Source organism: Rhincodon typus, chromosome 14, assembly GCF_021869965.1.
Source record: "Rhincodon typus isolate 14 chromosome 14, sRhiTyp1.1, whole genome shotgun sequence".
NCBI classification, from domain to species: Eukaryota; Metazoa; Chordata; class Chondrichthyes; order Orectolobiformes; family Rhincodontidae; genus Rhincodon; species Rhincodon typus.
The window spans coordinates 62,316,930-62,335,576 of NC_063345.1; the positions used below are offsets into that span (position 1 = coordinate 62,316,930).

The 18,647-nt window shown below is 37.7% G+C and overlaps 1 protein-coding gene across 1 annotated transcript in view; it reads right to left on the bottom strand.

Annotated features, from left to right (window-relative positions):
- Positions 1–2,919: 2,919 nt before the first annotated feature.
- Positions 2,920–18,647, bottom strand: part of LOC109934350 (MICOS complex subunit MIC27) — a 38,070-nt gene continuing 22,342 nt past the window's right edge. The window contains exons 4-9 of the mRNA XM_020533156.2: positions 15,793–15,847; positions 13,239–13,337; positions 9,706–9,797; positions 8,660–8,758; positions 4,768–4,897; positions 2,920–3,258 (exon numbers count right to left, since the gene is read on the bottom strand). Coding sequence (XP_020388745.2) covers positions 3,170–3,258; positions 4,768–4,897; positions 8,660–8,758; positions 9,706–9,797; positions 13,239–13,337; positions 15,793–15,847 — 564 coding nt within the window. The 3' untranslated portion in view covers positions 2,920–3,169. The remainder of the gene's footprint in view (positions 3,259–4,767; positions 4,898–8,659; positions 8,759–9,705; positions 9,798–13,238; positions 13,338–15,792; positions 15,848–18,647) is intronic.

Below are 18,647 nucleotides of genomic sequence, written 5' to 3' on the forward strand. Positions count from 1 at the left end.
ATTCCTCCTGATTTGCCTTCAACAGCCAATCCCTTATTCTGAAATCATGCCCTCTGGTTCTAGACTCTTCCCTAAAGGGGAAACAACGTTTGCATATCAGTCAAGTCCCTGAAGAATCTTCTATGTTTCAATATAATTGCCTCTCATTCTCTCCATATCTGGTATCAGCACGGTGAATCTTCTCTGGACCGCCATCAAAGCTAGTATATCGGTCCTAAGATAAAACAACTAAAATTGTTCACAGTATTCCATCTGTGGTCTGACTATCAAGCTGTCTCTCACCCTGATACAAAAAGGAGTTGTTTTTCTCTGGAAAATCACATTAGTAACAATGAAGAACCTTTGGGCAAGGATAGGAAGGGCCGTACTAAGTCTGAATGAGATTTAGCTCTGAAACAAACACATGGTGCATGTTTATTAATGCACATGGCTCAGCCTTTGCATTTAATTCAAGGTAGCCACTAACCAGATCTGTACAGCATCCCAGTTCAGTTTTTACATTTCATCTCTGACCCATTTATTCTAATGATGCAATCTTTCAAACCAGTATTCCTGAAATGTTTTCTGTTTTTTGCACTCAAGGACTCCAGCCCACCCAATGTTGTTGATAGGGTCCTGGACTGGAACCACCCCACTTCAACTCTCATTGCTTCAAGAACAAATGATTTCGGTGTCCGTATTCAGTCGATCATTTTCTGCCATTTCCATTGCATCCAGTGTGATGCTACCATCACACAAAATGCGTTATCCCCTCTGTGTTCAGCATTCCAAAGGGACTCATAGAATCCCTCCAGTGTGGAAACAGGCCATTTGGCCCAATAAGTCCCACCCAGATTCACTCCCTACCCTACCTCTGTAACCCCGTATTTCCCATGGCTAATTCACCTAACCTAGTCAATCTCCCTTCGTAAGACGTTCTCTCCATATCTGGTATCAGCATGGTAAATCTTCACTGGACTATCACCAATGCCAGTACATCTTTCCTTAGATAAAGCTACCAAAATTGTTCATAGTATTTCCCTGTGATCTGACTAGTGCCTTGCAGAGTTGTGGCAAAACCTCCCTTTTATTGTTTATTCCCTTAGAAATGAAGGTCTATACTCCATTTGCCTTACCTATTACCAGCTGAACTTGAATGCTAACTTCTTGTGATTCATGAATGAGGACTCCCAAATCCCTGCTCTGTAGCTTTCTGCAGTTTTTCTTCATTTAAGTAACATTCAGCTCTGCTATTCTTCCTGCCAAAGTGCATAACCACATATTTTTCCCCACGATATTCTGTCTGCCAAGTCTTTGCCCAGTCACTTATTTGGTCCATATCCCTCTGCAGACTCTCTTTATACCTAGCCATCCCACCTACTTTTGTGTCATCCGCAAACTTGGCAAAAGTACGTTCACTTCTCACCTCCAAATCATTTATATACCATTGTAAATAATTGTGGCCCAACTATTGGTCCCCGTGGCACATCACTACTTACAGGTTGGTATCCTGAACATGCCACACCACCACACCAACTCCTTCTGTGGAAGGCTCACTTGACCTGAAACGTGAACTCTGATTTCGCTCCATAGATGCTGCCAGATCTGCTGAGCTTTTGCAACGATTTCTGTTTTTGTTTCTGATTTCCAAAATCCACAATTCTTTTGGTTTTTGTTCTGTATTCTGTTAGCTAGCCAATCCTTTATCCATACTAATGTGATATCTCCAACACTCTGGAAACTTATTAAGTCCCCTAATGTGTGGTACCTTATCAAAAACCTGAAAATCCAAATATATTACATCCACTGCTTCTCCTTTATCTTGTCTGTTACCTCCTCAAAGAATTCTAGTAAATTTATCAGGCATGATTTTCTCTAAATAAAACTATGCTGAGTCCGCATGATTGTAACGTATATTTCTAAATGCTTTGCTATTACATCTTTTATAAGAAACACTAACATTTTCCCAACAACAGACCGAAGCTAACTGGCCTGTAGTTACCTGCGTTTTTGTCCCCTTTTCTTTGTAAATAGATACGTTACATTGGCAGTGTTCTAATCTTCCGGGACTTTTCCAGAACCTAAGGATTCCTGGAAGATTACTACCAGTACCTTTATGTGGGCTGCCACCTTGTTGTGGTGGAGAGACCGGAGTGTTTTGTTGATCCCAAGAGTGATGACATCAGGAGTTCTCAACACCTGCAGGGCGACCCATGATGGTAAAGTCAGAAGGGAGGAGCCAGACAAAGTGCAATTGGAAACAAGTCCTTAATGGTGATCCAAGCTGAAGTTACTCGGTACATCAATGGCTACAATGGTGGAAGTAGGCTGCAGCATTTGGAAGGTCCTCAGTCATCGAGGTTTCCTTGCCACTGAAACTGGGTCTACCTTCTGTCAAGGACTGTGTGTCTGATGTGCAACAGCATTCCCATGTTAAATGATGTCTACACAAGGCATCCATCTAGAGGACCACACAAGGACGCACAGAATGCATGACCAGAGACATGGAATTTTCTAGACGGACAGTCATAATAGCAAGTGATTGCCGACAACAATGATTTCCCAGTGCATCCACCGTCTCTGTAGCTACTTCCTTTAATACCCTAGAATGTATCCCATCAGGTCCAAGAAATGCATTGGCCTTTTAGCCCCATTAGTTTCCCTAGCACCTTTTTCTCTGGTGATAGTGTATTTATTTCCTCCTCTTCTTTTGCCCTTTGAATATTTTGCAATTTTGGAATGCTATTAGCATTTTCTACTTTGAAGTTTAATGCAAAGTATTTATTCAACTCCTCTGCCATTTCCTGGATCACTAAGTAATCACTCTCACTAGAAACTGACCTCCTCATACATTCTGAGGAATAAAGATCTATATGACCTTCCTGCAGTTACTCAATATTTATTTTCTAGATGTTGCGAACACCATTAAACAATATGGTATAAACAGGAACAGCAATCTCATTTCTTTATTAAAATGTGTCAATTGAATATGTAAAATTTTAGGAGACAGGTTTATAATCAACACATTTTGACAGATATAAATAAATACACACTGCATAATGAAAAATTCACACTTTAGCATAAATGGTGGTCATCAACATTTCTGGATATACAAATTTGTTCCACTTCCAATAAAGACTCCTTGAAATACCAGAAAGCATATTGTAAGCGTCTGCAGTCATGTGTGTCCTTAACTTCGAGTGCTGTACAAATCTGCGTCTTCAGGACTTGACTGACCATGGTCCATCAATTTGGGGTCAAGTGTAGTCATTTGTTTTTCTGTTGTAGGAACAAAACAAAAGATGGCTGCCATTTCATACCGAATTTTTGAAACACGTTCCCCATAACAATTGCAAAACATTGATTTGTGACTGTTTAAAATAGAGATGTCACAGCAGTAATTTTCTATCATGCTTAATAAAACAAGCCAAATATTTCAGAGTTAAGAAAAATATCTATTAAGAGATCACACTTTTCATTAGTACTCTTTTTTTTTTACAAAGTACAGAAATAGAAAAATAATCTGATATTTAACTTACCTATTACTAAACATTTAGCTGTTTATTGCCCCAGGATGGTACAGTTTTATCTGTAGTTTTACACCAAGCTGTATTTTAGAAGCAGGACCATAGATTGCCTGTTACACGGTATGATATTTCTATCTAAATAAAATCGTGCATCAAATGACCTATGACAATCCAGATACAAAGGATAGTTGTGGAGTAGTGGTGAAAAGAATACACAAGGGAGACAGAAATGATCAAGAGAAGTTGATCAAGAGAAGTTGATCAATCTAGAGATGAAGAGATAGTGAGAGAGGTCAACTAATCAATTATTATTGAAATTATGTATACGTAGAGAAATTAATTGCACATAATATACTTGACATAATGCAAGCCAGGTCTTTGTAACTTGTACTATTTTATATATGGAAGGTATTTGCTTATGCAAAAATAATAACATGAAAGCCAGCTTGATGGAAAATTGTTTCAGTGAAATACTAATTTAACAGGGAACTTGGCAAGTGAGGAAACGTGTGTTATCTCTTTGTAAAATCTAGTCAAGTTTACTAATTAACTGTAACTTTTAATGGTCATTTATTTCAGAATGTAGTGGCAAACAAGCTGTCTGCTTGTGGTGGTAACACAGGTAGTAAATTAGATAGCTAATGAGAACTGGTTACTTCGTCAGCAGGGGCTGACTCTGGTCTTTGGAATTTCTGCTGGCACACAAGATCCAGCTCAATGCAATATCATTTTTAGAGAGTAATTAAGAGGCGAGTCAGCCTAGTGAGGGGATTCAGCACAGTGAGTAAAGATGCTGTTTGGTATTTTACAAAACAAGGAGTTGTTCAATTCTCAGGCTTCACTATGTCTTGCGCCCTCTCTGATGTTCAAAGACATTAAGTCAGCAAGCCAATAGGATCCGTTAATAAGATTTAGAGTTTTTATTCTTCCACTAAATCACGGCAGTAATTTAAACTAGGAGCAACAAAGTTTATGTCCTATATTAAATTTATAGCTTAACTAATTAAACTACTTAATAATTACATTAATTGTGGGAGAACATCTAGGTGGTGTATTATGCATAGTCAACAACTCCAAGATCCGATGACTGAACATTGTTTTTAAGTGTTAAGTTTTGTTACCCTGCTAGGCTTCTGGTAAAGCCTAGCAGGGTGACGAGACATTTGCAACCAAACCTACCAGCTCAGCGTGTCTACAACCTCATTCACAACCCAAACTACAAATCTTCTCAAAAACTTTAAGTAGAAATTCTGGTTAGTACCTCCTGTTGGCACAAAGATAACTTCTGGCTGTTGTAGTTTTTGAGGCAATTCCTCTTCAAGCGGAGAATCGCTGTTCTCTAATTCACCAAGTATCTCTTGCTTTGGCTGGTCCTCCTTCACTTTAGTGGTCTAAAACGAGGAATTAACACATCAACAATAAAATTGTCGACTTAGCTCACTGTTTATTTCAAACAAGTAAAACAACGAGATGCAGTTAACACTTCAGAAATCATGCGGCAATTTTGTTGACTTGGACGCAACATAAAATGAATTTTGTGGCTGACCTCCCAAGACAAAGTTTCTTGTTCGGTTTCTTGTCAAATCTGTGTTGTATCCCCCCGATTACCCATGCACAGAAATTTATTGACAGTACCATTCCCAACTGAAAGTTGAGCTTCAATAATCCTGCTCCATAGAAAGTCCACTACTGGCACTTCCAGTTACTTTAACAGTCTCTGCCCTGGCTCACTCCCACTGCCAATAAAAGCCATACTTTTCCATCAAAAGATGATTTTCATGGACTTTTTAACATCCACTGTAAGTAAACCAGAAATCTGGCATCCGCTTCCCATACACTCTGATTTCTGCCAACTTGCAATGCTTTCCATTGACCAGTTTAGTTGTACTAGTCCATTCACAAATGTTTTAGAGGGTAACCCTATAAATATTACACAAAAACAAAATTGCAATTGTATCAACTTTACTTTATGAGCTAATTCCACAACACCACAAACCCTCAGGAAGTTGTGCTCACAGACAGCACAAGCCAAGTCAATGCTATAATATTATCACCCAGATTTCTCGACCAATGCTCTGAGTGTCCACTGGAATTACTCCTTGCACATAACGATATAACTGAACTTCCGCTTAGTATAACAATTTTCATTTTTGATTGTTATTCAGGTTGTCATAGCTCCCAAACAGGTTTACAGCAGTAGAATGCTAATTAGCAGCTGGAAAGCTTTCCTGTCAGTTTAGGTTTCATCAGAAACATTCAGGAACGGCTCATGTTCAATTATTTACTGCTACAAAAACCAACTCTGGAATGTTTCGAGGTCTTCAATTAGACCACTGAAGAGCTCAGATTACCCTGCTGCCTAAAAACACAAATTACAGGAAGGAACAAGGTGGCAGGATAAATACAAAGAAAAATAATGCAGCGCAAACACCAAAAATCAAAAATGTAAAACAAAAGGGTGGAAACACATGGCAGGTCCCTCAACACCTGTGAAGTTAAAAGCCGGGTAACAATACATTTTCAGGTTTACTGTGTGATTCCCCCATTTTGAAGCTTTGTTTCAAGTTTCTGGCAGTACTTCAATTTGATCTTCTTTATATATACAGGCCAATTTCAAATGAATAAACTTGGAGCATTAATTTTTCCTGGCTTGTCTACATTTAGAGGAAAATCACAGTTAATTAGCAAGAGTGGAAAAATATTTCACTTTTTGTTTATAATCATGTTTTTGACAAATGTATGCCCTTGATTTTAGTTGTCTCATTCTGGCAGCCACTTTCAACTAACAAGGCTCAAAGCTCTGGAATTCTCTCCCTAAACTTCTCAGTGCCTCTCTTTTCCATTAAGATGCTTGTGAAACCAAACTCTTCGATCGGGCTCTCGGTGATCTTTTCTGACATCTGTCAAAGTTATTTTTTGACAACACTCTTGAGAAGATTCTTGGAAACTGTTACTACATTAAACGAGCTAAAGCAATACAAGTAGTATATAGATGTCAGTTGTTGATTATATCTATTAAAAAAATGGGGTTGGACGATTGCATTCTCAACCTCACTTAATCACCCTGATTGAAAGAATTTTAAATTTCAATTGAATAATTACAAAATTTAGCATTAATTAATGCAAATTTGTCAAACTTGCTCAGCAAAATAAACAATAGGTCACAGAAATGGAAAGTTATTTAAGCCTGGAAGTATATGAAGGGGAGTGCATAGTGATACAATTGGAAAACTTTGGACAAGATCTCAGTTTTGCATTGATGATAATTGCGTAAAACACATTTGTCATTAGTGGTAAAGGAAGAAAAACAGTGATTTAATTGTCAGTGACATTATCTAGCACCTTGGGCAAGCTTGCAAATAAAAATGAGTCCGATTAACACAGACTTCCAAAGCAACTTAGTCAGCTCCAAGAATGCTAGGGGTAGGGAGGAAAACAATGCTGGCACAAGGACATCAGCCACGGGCATGTAACATTTACTGACATCCTTTTCAGTAGTAAATGAGCACTCGTTGAAAAAGTAATAATTAATACCAAGTCATAGAGTCATCTTATCCTTTGGATTTATAAAATGTTATAAACATTGCTACACTCAAAAGACCAAGAGTCAATGTACCGATGAACACTCTCACATCTCATCCCTTCTGAAATTATGTTTTCTACAAGTTCAACACGTTGAATTACCCCATGTTTGACATCTGACAGGAACAGGAGTAGACTTGTTCAGTCTTTCAATGGAATCTTGTCTGATCTGCTTTCCAACACCATATGCTTGTCTTGTTCCATATCTCTTCGCACTTTTGGTTAGCAAAACCTTATCAATCTCAGTTTTAAAATTACCAATGATTTAATATCAATTGTCGTTTGCAGATTTTCTACTACCACCGAAATGTCAAACACAAAATTTTTAGAAAATGCAATTTAATCTTAGACTCTTCAAGGAGCAAAATTAATTTCTGTCCGTCTACAACTATCTGTTCTCCTAAAATATCTGAACTTCAATCAAATCACCATTAACCTTCTAAATTTTGGGGATTACAAGCCTAGTCTGTGTAATCTCTCCGTGTAATTCAACCCTTGGATCCAGGTATTATTCTAATACAATCCACATCACACTCCCTCTATCCTTTTTACGATACAGTGCCCAGTACTTGAGTTATGGTTTAACCAGTTTAAATAGCTGAAGCAGGACTCCCAGCCCCTTGAATTCTAGTCTTCTAGGGCTTTATTATTCTATGAACTTGATCATGACATTTTAATGGTGAAGGTACCCAGACCCTCAGGCTGCATTTCCTAGATCCATTAATATTTTGTCTGTGGATCCACTGTGTTTTAACTAGCAAATGAGATTCATTCCTGAACTCCACATGCCATCATATCACATACATTGCCCCTTCTTCTTTCAATGTCCTTTGTGCAATCAATGAAACAGCTGAAGAAAATCTAGTTATAAAACTGTACAATGTTGATTGATAATATTTTAATCTTGTCCTTAATATTCTTCAGCTGATGCCCATACAATGGGAAAATCAGTGAGAAACTGCACCACAGGTAATGAAATGTGCATGCGGGAGGATAGGTTAAGAGAATGAAAGCAAAGACCATATTCATGCATCTGCTGGTTCGGAACCGGAAGTACTGAAGAGATCCTGTTCAGTGCTGGCATAACTGATTCATCAAAAATGGCGGTGGATAGATTCTTAATAGAACTCAGTGATCACTTTTATAAGAATGGGGGGGACGAGAGAGAACAATGAGTGAGGAACAAAGAGCTATCAGGTACAAAGAAGCTAGGTTCAGGAATGAATCCAATGCCCACTTTAATAGCAACAAGGCAACAGAGCCAATGTTGAATTGAGGGTCACTTTATGCTTTGCACTTGCATATTAAAAGGCCTGTTTTCTCACACATCAGGCTAAACTTGTAATTAAAATAAAGATACCAAAACAATTTTAATAAGAATGTCAAGTGACGCACCACAAAGCACACACAAAAAAACGTAAATGCAAACTAAAATAGTAAATCTGTAATTAGTTGCAAGCTATACTTGTCATGTCAGAAAATTGTGAATATTTAATATCTAAACAATTTATACATTTTATCCTGTTTTAATGCTATGTTCAATTACTATTGTACACAGAAATCTAAATTACCTCCAAGTCTTCCTTTTTCTTTTCACTACTTCTTTTCCAGAGAGATCGAACTGCCTCATAACTCCCCTGGCTGACAGCATACATCTTCTGACCAGAAAACTAAAAGAAAAGCATAATGTTAACAATTCTGCTGCTTGAAGCTGAATCTAATTGCAAACATTATCCTGTCCTTACATGGCTGGCAAATTGAAACACCCTCTGTCAAGCTTTCTAATAAAATTAGAGTAAAAATTCAGACTATGATTTGGGATTTTAAAATGCTTAGTTACATGCCAAATAAAAATGCTGATAAAACAAAACGTCAGTGAAACTCCGACTGGTCTAAGAAAGAGCAAATAAAACATTCCGAGTACAAACAGCAACTGCTGGATGCTGCTCAAATTCTGGCCTCTTCCTCATTGTACTTTTAATTACTGCTGTATTGATGACCCTAATCTTTGCCATTCTCTCTACTTCCCTGTCCTCTTTGGAAGTATTTTGACAAAGCTCTCTGTTCAAGCAATCAGGCATCTTTCTTGATCTTTCCTTATACAGCTCTGTCAAAAGATGTTTTTTCTTGATATCCATGTAAATTGTTGTTTAACCATAAAGAAATGTTTTCAATGTCAACTGAGCAAAAGTTGTTTCTTCTTTAAAAAGTTTTGTTCCAACTGAAGATAGTTTCAACCTTACCCAATTTATTTCAGTCCAAATTATTCCAATATTACTTACTAGTAATTATAATTTGTTGTCCAATGGGTTACAGCTCCATCTGAAGAGCAGACTGATTCATTGCTTATCATATGGTACAATGAAAATTATTCATTTTCCGAAGGAAAAAGTCGAGAGTTCACATAGGTCTGAGTAATCTTCATCGTAAGTATTATTACATGGAAAATTCAAGATACATGTGGCTTGGCAAGCGTGTCCAACTACTTTGTAAAACTCTTTTCCCAATCCTCAATGTTTTCAACACTGAATAGTCCTACAATCATTAAATTAACCGAAAAGTAACACTTAAAATTACACTCAGGTGGAGGGAAATATTATCTTATCATTATTATTACCTTTGCCACTGAAATGGCTTGTTGAGGGTAACAAATGGCCATTCCCACACTTGCAAGTCCCGCAGGATATACCATCTTCTTAACCCGTGATCCTAAGAAGATTTAAATCAATTAGGGCAAATAAAACAGCACAGGAAGATAACTTCAAGATTCTTGAAGCCAAATTTCAGCTAAGCCAAGCTGCAAACTGAATCAACTTTAAAAAAAGAAATAAGCATCAGTAGTACGAACACAGAAGACCAGCATTTGTGTACTGGTTGTAGTGATGTCATGGTTGGGGGCATGTCAACTTCAAACACTCTGTTTCTCCTATTCAGGTTTCCCTCACCTCTGTCACAACTTTAATATAAGCCTTCCAAGTCACTCATAAATATCCTTATTCTGTTTAGCTCACTTTAGCAACAGTTTCGTCAAGTCATTGCAAGCCATTTCTCACAGTCAGCCGCTCAGTTAAAAACACCTTGTCCTGTATTTTCACTTTGATTTTGGGCTCTACCTCCTTCATTCTTAATTACGTGACTTATTTTTCTCAGTATAAACTTCCAGGGGTCTTTTTGAACATTAGCACACTACAACAATTAGGCTAGCTGCTCTCATCAGGTTTGCAATCCAGGCCTTTATGCTAATTGATGCACTATAGTGGTGTTGGGTTGATTGCTTGATAATTTCACCTTGAAAGCCACTGCTTTTTTTTTTAAAACAGCTGAAATGAAGCAATTTTCAGCATGCAAACATTTCTGACAACTTAATTAATTCTTGACTGACTGGTAAACAAATCTTGCAGCAAATCTAGCTAAAAAGCAGTCAGATTCCCTTTCTGATGGTGCCTCTGATTCAATTTTTGTCATCAAATTGGAAAAACTAACATCATAGTTCATCAGAAATTAATACCTCAAATGAAACTGAGCAGCTGACATAGATTCAATTTCTGAATCCTTCCAGTGAGATGGAACCGGGCTTAATCAGTAAAGGATTATGAGTAAGAAAATGCTATGAAGTCAAGTCTCACTTCAGAAATTTCAGCAAATATGTGAGTTGACCCTTTCACGCAGCATGGAGTAGATGGTGCATTTTCAGACTTTCAGATGAGACGTGCAATCTAGCCCTCCCTTTCCTTAGGAAAGAGATCCCGTGGTAGATATTATGAATCAACCTGTTCAGATATGTTATAGACACCTCTGGAGCAGGTGGGTCTCGAGCCCAGGCCTCCTGGGCCAGAGATAAGGACATTACCACTGCACCCCAAGACCCTTAGATATCCCATGATACCATCAGGGGAGCAATGAGCCTCCCCACAGTCCGAATCAATATTCACCCTTCATCCCATATGACTAAAGTAGATGACCTGGTCAATGATTTCATTGGTGTTTGAGGTAACCTTGGAGAAAAAAATTATGATGTAGGTTGTTATATTGCTGACATTTCAAACGTCACGACATTTCAAGATTGGTTGTTGACCTTAAAGCATTTTGAGAAGCTAGAATTGTGACGGAGGTTTAGAAAAATGCAATCTCATTTCTAGGTGATGTACCACCTGCAGAGAATGTCTGATACCATAATTACCAATCATTATCCAAACACCATTTCACATGGATGTCAGTAGAAACTTCCAAGTCATTGCATTTTGATGCAATTAAGCTTTTAAATAATGTTATCTTTCTTCTGAAAGAAAGTGCAATTGACTAATGCATCAAAACTCATACTGGTTCTTTCTAATTATTCTTAGTCAAGTTAGAGGATTGTGCAAATTGTATGGTTTCAATCTCAAGTTAAACATAAAGAATTACAATCAATTCTTATGGCCGTAAACATTAGGCCACTTGGGGAAAATGACTCATTTGGGTATTGAGGCAGACCTTTTTTTTTTAAAAACAGCCTGCCTACATACCTGTCTGCCCGTGTCTACCTCCAACCTTTTACTTCTCCAGGGTCAGCTGGCCTAGCTCTCGTTAGCACCCTGTTCTCCACCCAGGAATGAAAATTCCATTTTTCCTGGCATTTTGCCTGAAGGTGAACAGGACGAGCCACGAACTTTCCCAGATCCAACCACCTGCCCCAAGGATGAAAATCCAGGCCAGACAGCAGGGCTCCAGTGGTTTGTACTAGGCCACTGGCTTTTCTTGACTTATATTAATAAACCAGATTTGGTACAGTGCATAATTTCAAAATTTGCAGATGACACAAATCTTGGAAGTATTGCAAACTATGAGGAGGGTAATGACACACTTCAAAGGCACAAAGACAAGGTCAAATGAAATTTAATGCAATGGTGAAAAGTGGTATCTTTTAATAGGAAGAACGATGAATGGCAATATTATTTGAAGAGAACAATTCTAACCAGAGTGTGAGCTCTCCAGAGGTAGAAGTACAAAATCTTTGTAAGTGACAAAATAGCCTGAGAAACTGGTTAAAAAGGCATACTGGATCCTGGCTTTATAAAAAGCGGCATTAGATACAAAGCAAGAAATATTAAATGGGCTTTGCAACCGTGGGTGTGGCATTTTTTACCCTCAAAGTTGTCAAAGTTATAAACTAAAAGTTATACGGATCATAAAAGTTAATATTTTACTTTTTTTTTAAACTGATGTTTTCCCACTGGCTAGTGACATAGAAACCAGGGGACATAGATCTAAAGCTCTGGGCAAGGGATGTGGGGACAAACTTGTTTTTATGCAAGTGGAAATGGTCTGGAACTTTCTGCACATGAGGTGGAGAAAGAGGTGATCAGTGATTTCAAAAGCAAATTGAGTCAACACTTGAGGAAATGCACTACAAGTTTATGGATGCATGGGAGATTGCCGACAAGACAGCTGGCATGGGCTTAAAGGGTTGCTTTTGTGCCACTTTGGCTATACATAATGGTGAACCATAAAACCACTATAAAATTCTAGTTCAGCCTCAAGACTGGTTTGCCCAATTTGGAGAACAGCACTTTTGGAAGAGTATGAAAGCTTTAGACAGGCTGCAGAAAAAACTGATGAGAATGGTTCCAGGAATGCAGGCCTTCAGTTATGTGGATAGATTAGAGAAACTGAGGTTGTTCTACTCACAGAAGAAAAAGAGGAAAGAGGAAAGGAAATTTGAGGCAGGCTTTCAAAATCACGAGGATCTAAACAGCACAAGTAGAGAAATGTTGTGTCCATTTGCAGAAGGATCAGGAACCAGAAGTCGATACAAACTTAAGATGATTGTTAACACAACCAAAGGCAACAGCAGGAAAGACATTTTCTAAAAAGCAGTGTACATCACCTGACACACTTGTTCAGGTAGATTTAATTGTGGTTTACAAAAAGGAATAGGGTAAGAACCTGGACAGACAAAAGACTGCAGGGGTATAGGGAAACAACAGAAGAGTGGGACAAGCTATACTGTTCTAGTTGAGAGCCAGTATGGATTTGAATGGGCCCAAACCCTTGTAACCACCCTTGATTCTGTGAAAATAGATGGACAGCCACAACTATTTCAAACTTGTTAGCTGAATTTATGTGAATCAATATCCAAGGAGTTAAAGCTGTTTCATGCTCACTACTTACCTCTTGATGCTAGAATTAATCCAGCCAATCCAGATACTGTTATCACACCCACTCTTGGGAAGAATCCTTCAGGTGGATCCTTGAGAAAGATATAGGCATCTTAGAAGAAGAAAAAGATGAATATTTTCCTTGTTATATCTCTATGTCAATCATGGAAGTTACTGACAGAATTGTGGACTAATGTTACAGCATACAATGCTTCACTCTGCACTTTTAATTTTACCATCTCAAGGGCTCCTGAAGCAGCACTCTATCTCTCTGTCCATTCACAATTTACACTTTTGCAGACAATTCCACTTTAAATCGCATATTTGTTTCCAACTGCACAAATTCTACATACATAACCACTTCTTTAATCACAATGTATCATGAAGCATAATGAGCATATAAATCTCTTCATTATAAACAATGAGGAGATCTTCAACTTAAATATTCAGTGGGCTATGAAAGTCATGCTCATTTAATTTATCAAAATTTTAACATACCTCTCAAATTTCTCAACATTACTTGCTTCCTAACTTTGATAGCTGAACTTATTCCACCTCCGAGGAGAGTGGGACAAGTTATATTTTTATATTACCTTGTGGAAACTCGATTAAAGACCAAAAAAGGCTAGAAAACTTAGCAGCTCAGTAGTACCCACGGAGAGAATCTAAGTTAATGGTCTTGGTTGATGCCCTTTAATTGTGTTTCTTATCACAGAGACAACCTAACCACTCACTGTGTGAAAAAGGTTTCCCTCATGTCACCATTGCTTCTTTTACCAACAACTTTAAGTCTGTGCCCTCTCATTCTTGATCCTTTCACCAATGGGAACAATTTTTCCTCAACTACTCTGTTCGAATTCTTTATGATTTTTAATATCTTAATGGAAATCTCAATCTCTTCTTCTCCAGGAATAGTTCCAACTTCTCAAATCTATGTAACTTAAGTTCCTCTCCTGAAACCATTTTCATGAATCTTTTCTACATTCTCTTTAATGCTTTCACATCTTACCTCAAGTGCAGAGCTTAGGATCAGGTGCAATATACCAGCTGACATTGAACTAGTGTTTATTTTACAAGTTTAATATAACTTCTTTGCTTTTGCACTCTATGTTGATAAAGACCAGGATGCCGTATGCATAATTAACCTTGTTTTCAACCTGCCTACCAGTTTCAATGATCTACACACATATACACCAGGTTCCCCTGCTCCTGTACCACCTTCAGAATAGTATTCCTTTCTTTAATGTTGTCTATCCACGTTCTTCCTCCCAAAATTAATCACTTCACACTTCGCCATATTTAAGTTTATTTCCTAACTGTCTGCCCATTTCACACACTTGGCTACACCCTGCTGAAGCTCCACACTGTTTACCTCCAGGTGCGCAATTTTTAAGTTTCACATCATTCAGAAATTTTGAAACTGTGCCCTGTACACCAATATCTAAATCATTCATTATATATCCAAAAGAGCAGGGGTTCCAACGCTGATCCCTGAGGAACTTTGCTGTAAACTTTCACCCAATCTGAAATGCAACTGTTCACCACTATGATGTGCTTCTCATCACTCAGCCGAGTTCATACTGATGTTGCTACAACCCCTTTTATTTTATGAGCTCTAACACTGCTCACAAGTCTGTGTGGCACTTTATCAAATGCCTTCTGAAAGCCCATGTAGGCCACATCAACAGCATTATCTTCATCAACTATCTCAGTTCCCTTATCAAAAAAAGTCAAAATTATTTTAACTGATTTGTTTTTAAAAAATCGTGCTGGCCTTTCTTTTGCAATATATTGTTGTTACAGACATTATCTCTCTGCTTTCCATTCTTACTCTTGCTGGGCATAAGATGTGTAATTCTAAACAATCTTTTGTCCTCTGTTTATTCTATGTTAAAATGCTCACTGAACTTCCTCCTCCTCAACGTAATCGTTTCCTTAATATTAAATTGCGGAATTCTTTCCCTCCCTCAGTCTTCCATCATCTTGGGCTTTTGGAACACCAGCCTGTCACATGAGCACTGCATCTTGATTTAATCACACCTCTGCCTTTTCAACATTAGTATCTCATAATAAGGACTTTGGCTTTTTACTCAGGTTATAAAAAAAAATTTTCAGCTTTCAAGATTTTAAAAGAAGTACAGTAGTTAATATTCTTCCCAATACTGTTCCAGGTCAGTATGTCACATATGTGGTCAAAGATTTTAGTTCCAAGCCAGAGCTATCTTTTCATAAATTAAATTGTTTTAGAACTTTTCCTTTCCAACATTTAGTCGCACTGTGCTTCAGCTGATGCGATATAAATGAGCAATCAAAAATCTAATGCTCAGATGTCACGCAAACAGAATCCGGTGATCAACATTTGTTAAGGGAATGCATTTCCCTTCCGTTGTCGATGGGTTAACAAGTAGTGTACAAGCTGGAGCTGAGTCACATGAGCCAGTAAGACCCAGGATTGATAAATGCTGAACTAGTCAGCCTCAATCAGGACCAAAGTGGGCCTGCTCCAATTGGCGTTAGTATCCTCAGGCTAAGAGGGAAACAAAACCAAAAAGAAAAGCTACACTTACCTTTCCCAAATGCAATCATATTCGTTGTACTATTTTTCATAACATTATATACACCCTATAGAAAAAAAAAATGAAACCATGTCAAATGTAATTTTATCAGTACTAGGAAAAGTATTGTGCAGGCAGAAATGAAAACTGAACATACTGGAAGTGAAATAAAAATGAAAAATGCTTGGTAAATGAAAGGCTCTTGTAATGGGAATTTGAGTATTTTGGCTGGAAAGGGAAATTAAAATGTGACTTAAACACATTTAGTGTTAAACGTAATGCAGAGGTTTCAGAGGAGGAACAAAATAGATTGAAATGTTCAGAAGAGAAATGATATGCTAGGAAGCCTAGAGCTGTTATAAATTTGTTAGGAGTATAACAGTTGATGTGTACAGCTAATGAGTAGGAACAGGATTTGAAAAAGATAACCAATTTCCAGAATGAAGGAAAGGCAGAAGAATTTCAATGAAAACTTTTCCCATTTTTTGTCTGACTAAAAACTGTGGTAGTAGGAATATGGTTAGGTATATGAGGGAAAGCTGGAGTAACTAAATACGTTTAATTACTGATTAAGAAGTAATATTTTAAACATCTGGTGAAACTCATGAAGGAAAAGGCAATGGGCCTGATCACCTGCAACTCAGAATTCTGAAGAAACTGGAAGAGGAAACAGCAGAGGCCCTGATCACGATGTAGCCAGCATCCTTGGCTATGGAAACTGCGTTGAAAGCCAGAGGATTTACTCATATCACATCACTTTGCTTTACAAAGAGAAGAAAAAGCAGGTGACCACTTAACTAACACTGGCAGTGGCCATTAGGTAAGTTTTGCTTTTCTTAAAAACTCACTCACAGAGTGGGTGGCACTGTCTAGGCTTGCATTTATTGCCCATCACTAATTGCAGAGAAGAGTTAAGAGTCAACCACATTGCTATTGGTCTGGAGGCACACATAGGCCAGACGAGTTAAAGATGGCAGATTTCCTTCCCTAAATGTCATTGGTCAACCAGATGGGTTTTTATGAAGACTGACAACGGTTACATGATTGCCATTAGGCTAGCACTCTACTCCAGATATTAGTGAATTCAAATTTCATCATCTCCTGTGATGGGATTCAAACCAATATTCCAGAATTTGACATTGGCTTCAGGCTTGTTGGTCCAGTGACATTACCACTATGGCTCGGCCTCCCTTCAAGATCGAAATAAAATTAATATTTACATAGAAAAGTATGGATTAATAAATAACAAACCAACATAAACTAGGAGAAGGCAATTGTGTCTAACAATTTAAGAGCTTCTGACAAAGTAACAGATGAACTGATAAAGGAATGTGTACATATGACTTTTCCAGGAGCATTAGAGTGGTACCATATACACAGCTTATTGATAAAATGGAGGTGTACTGTACTAAAATGAAAGTGACAGCAGAGGGAGAAAGTTCAAAGGACAGAAGAAAAACTAGTATTTAGAAGATTTTCTTTGAACTTGAAATTATCTAAGTAATGGTGTCAGCATCAGGACCATTGTTCTTTGCCAAAAAGTATACAAATACATGCAAAAGAAAATCTAGCTTTGAGTTAGTGCATGTAATATCTAAATTACAAAAGAAAATAAAAATAAGGAGCACACTAATTGGGATGAAGAGGACCTACGTGACTTTTGGAGATCAGAGACAAATTAGTATAATGGGTTGACCAGCTGAAATTTAAGACACATTGACACCATCCACATGGAAGTCTAAAAACACTCAGTCATTCTAAACAATAATTAAAACAGTTTAAGAAAAGACGAGAACACAGGGACTTAACTGTGTACAATGAAATGGAGGCACTGCAAAATGGAAAACTGAACCACACAATCTGGCTGGTATTTCAATGTAGCACTGAGGGATTACAGTACTTTCAGAGGCGACAATAATACCAAGGCCCATCTGCCATTTCAGGTGGCTGTAGCAGATTTCTTGTCACTATCTGAGGCAAAAAAAAAAGCACTCTCTTCATGGTCTGACTAACATTTATCCTTGTAGAGAAACCCGAGTTAACGTTTCGGGTCCAGTGACCTTTCTTCAGAACTGGGCCCACAACATTAACTCTGCTTTCTCTCCACGGATCCTGCCAGCCCTACTGAGTTTCTCCAGTAATTTTTGTTTCAGATTTCCAGCATCCGCAGTTGTATTATAACAACTTTCCTTCATGTATTTAAAAATAAAATGATTAAGCACTTAACATAGCTGTTAACATAGCCAACTGACTCTCATGTCATCAAATTGTAGTGCTGCACTTCAACAGTGCTTAGCTGGCTATGAAATGCACCCAAATGTGATGAAAGGTGTGACATACATAAAGTTTGTTGTTTTTTGTCAGGTAGATCATATATAGAATCACAAGATTTTATGATTCCAAGATTCATTTTATCTCTGGTTCAGCAGGGAAACCCTTGCTGGCCCAGATCTACAATTCTCATCACATGCCTAATCCTTCAGATTTTCCATAATTCAAAGAAGCATTCTGCCCAGACAACATATTTAACCTAATTACACAGGTCACCCAAATCAAATAAAGTCATTATTCTGTATTAAAAGAACAATACTCAAAATAAGTCACTTAAAAGCTTGAATACAGAATTGAGACTGGCACTTCAGTGCAGGAGAAAAGGAATGCTCTATAGTCAGACAGCAAACATGAAAAGAGGCCAAAATTTTATTAGCTAGATCAAATAACACTACAACAAGGAGCTTTTCTGGCATCTTAGCCAATGTTTCACCCTCACATAAAAAATGTAGTCACAAATTTCATTTGTTATTTGCTGGTATTTAGGTTCTAATGCACTCAGTATGTCAGATATCTCCTTTTCATATGTCACATAT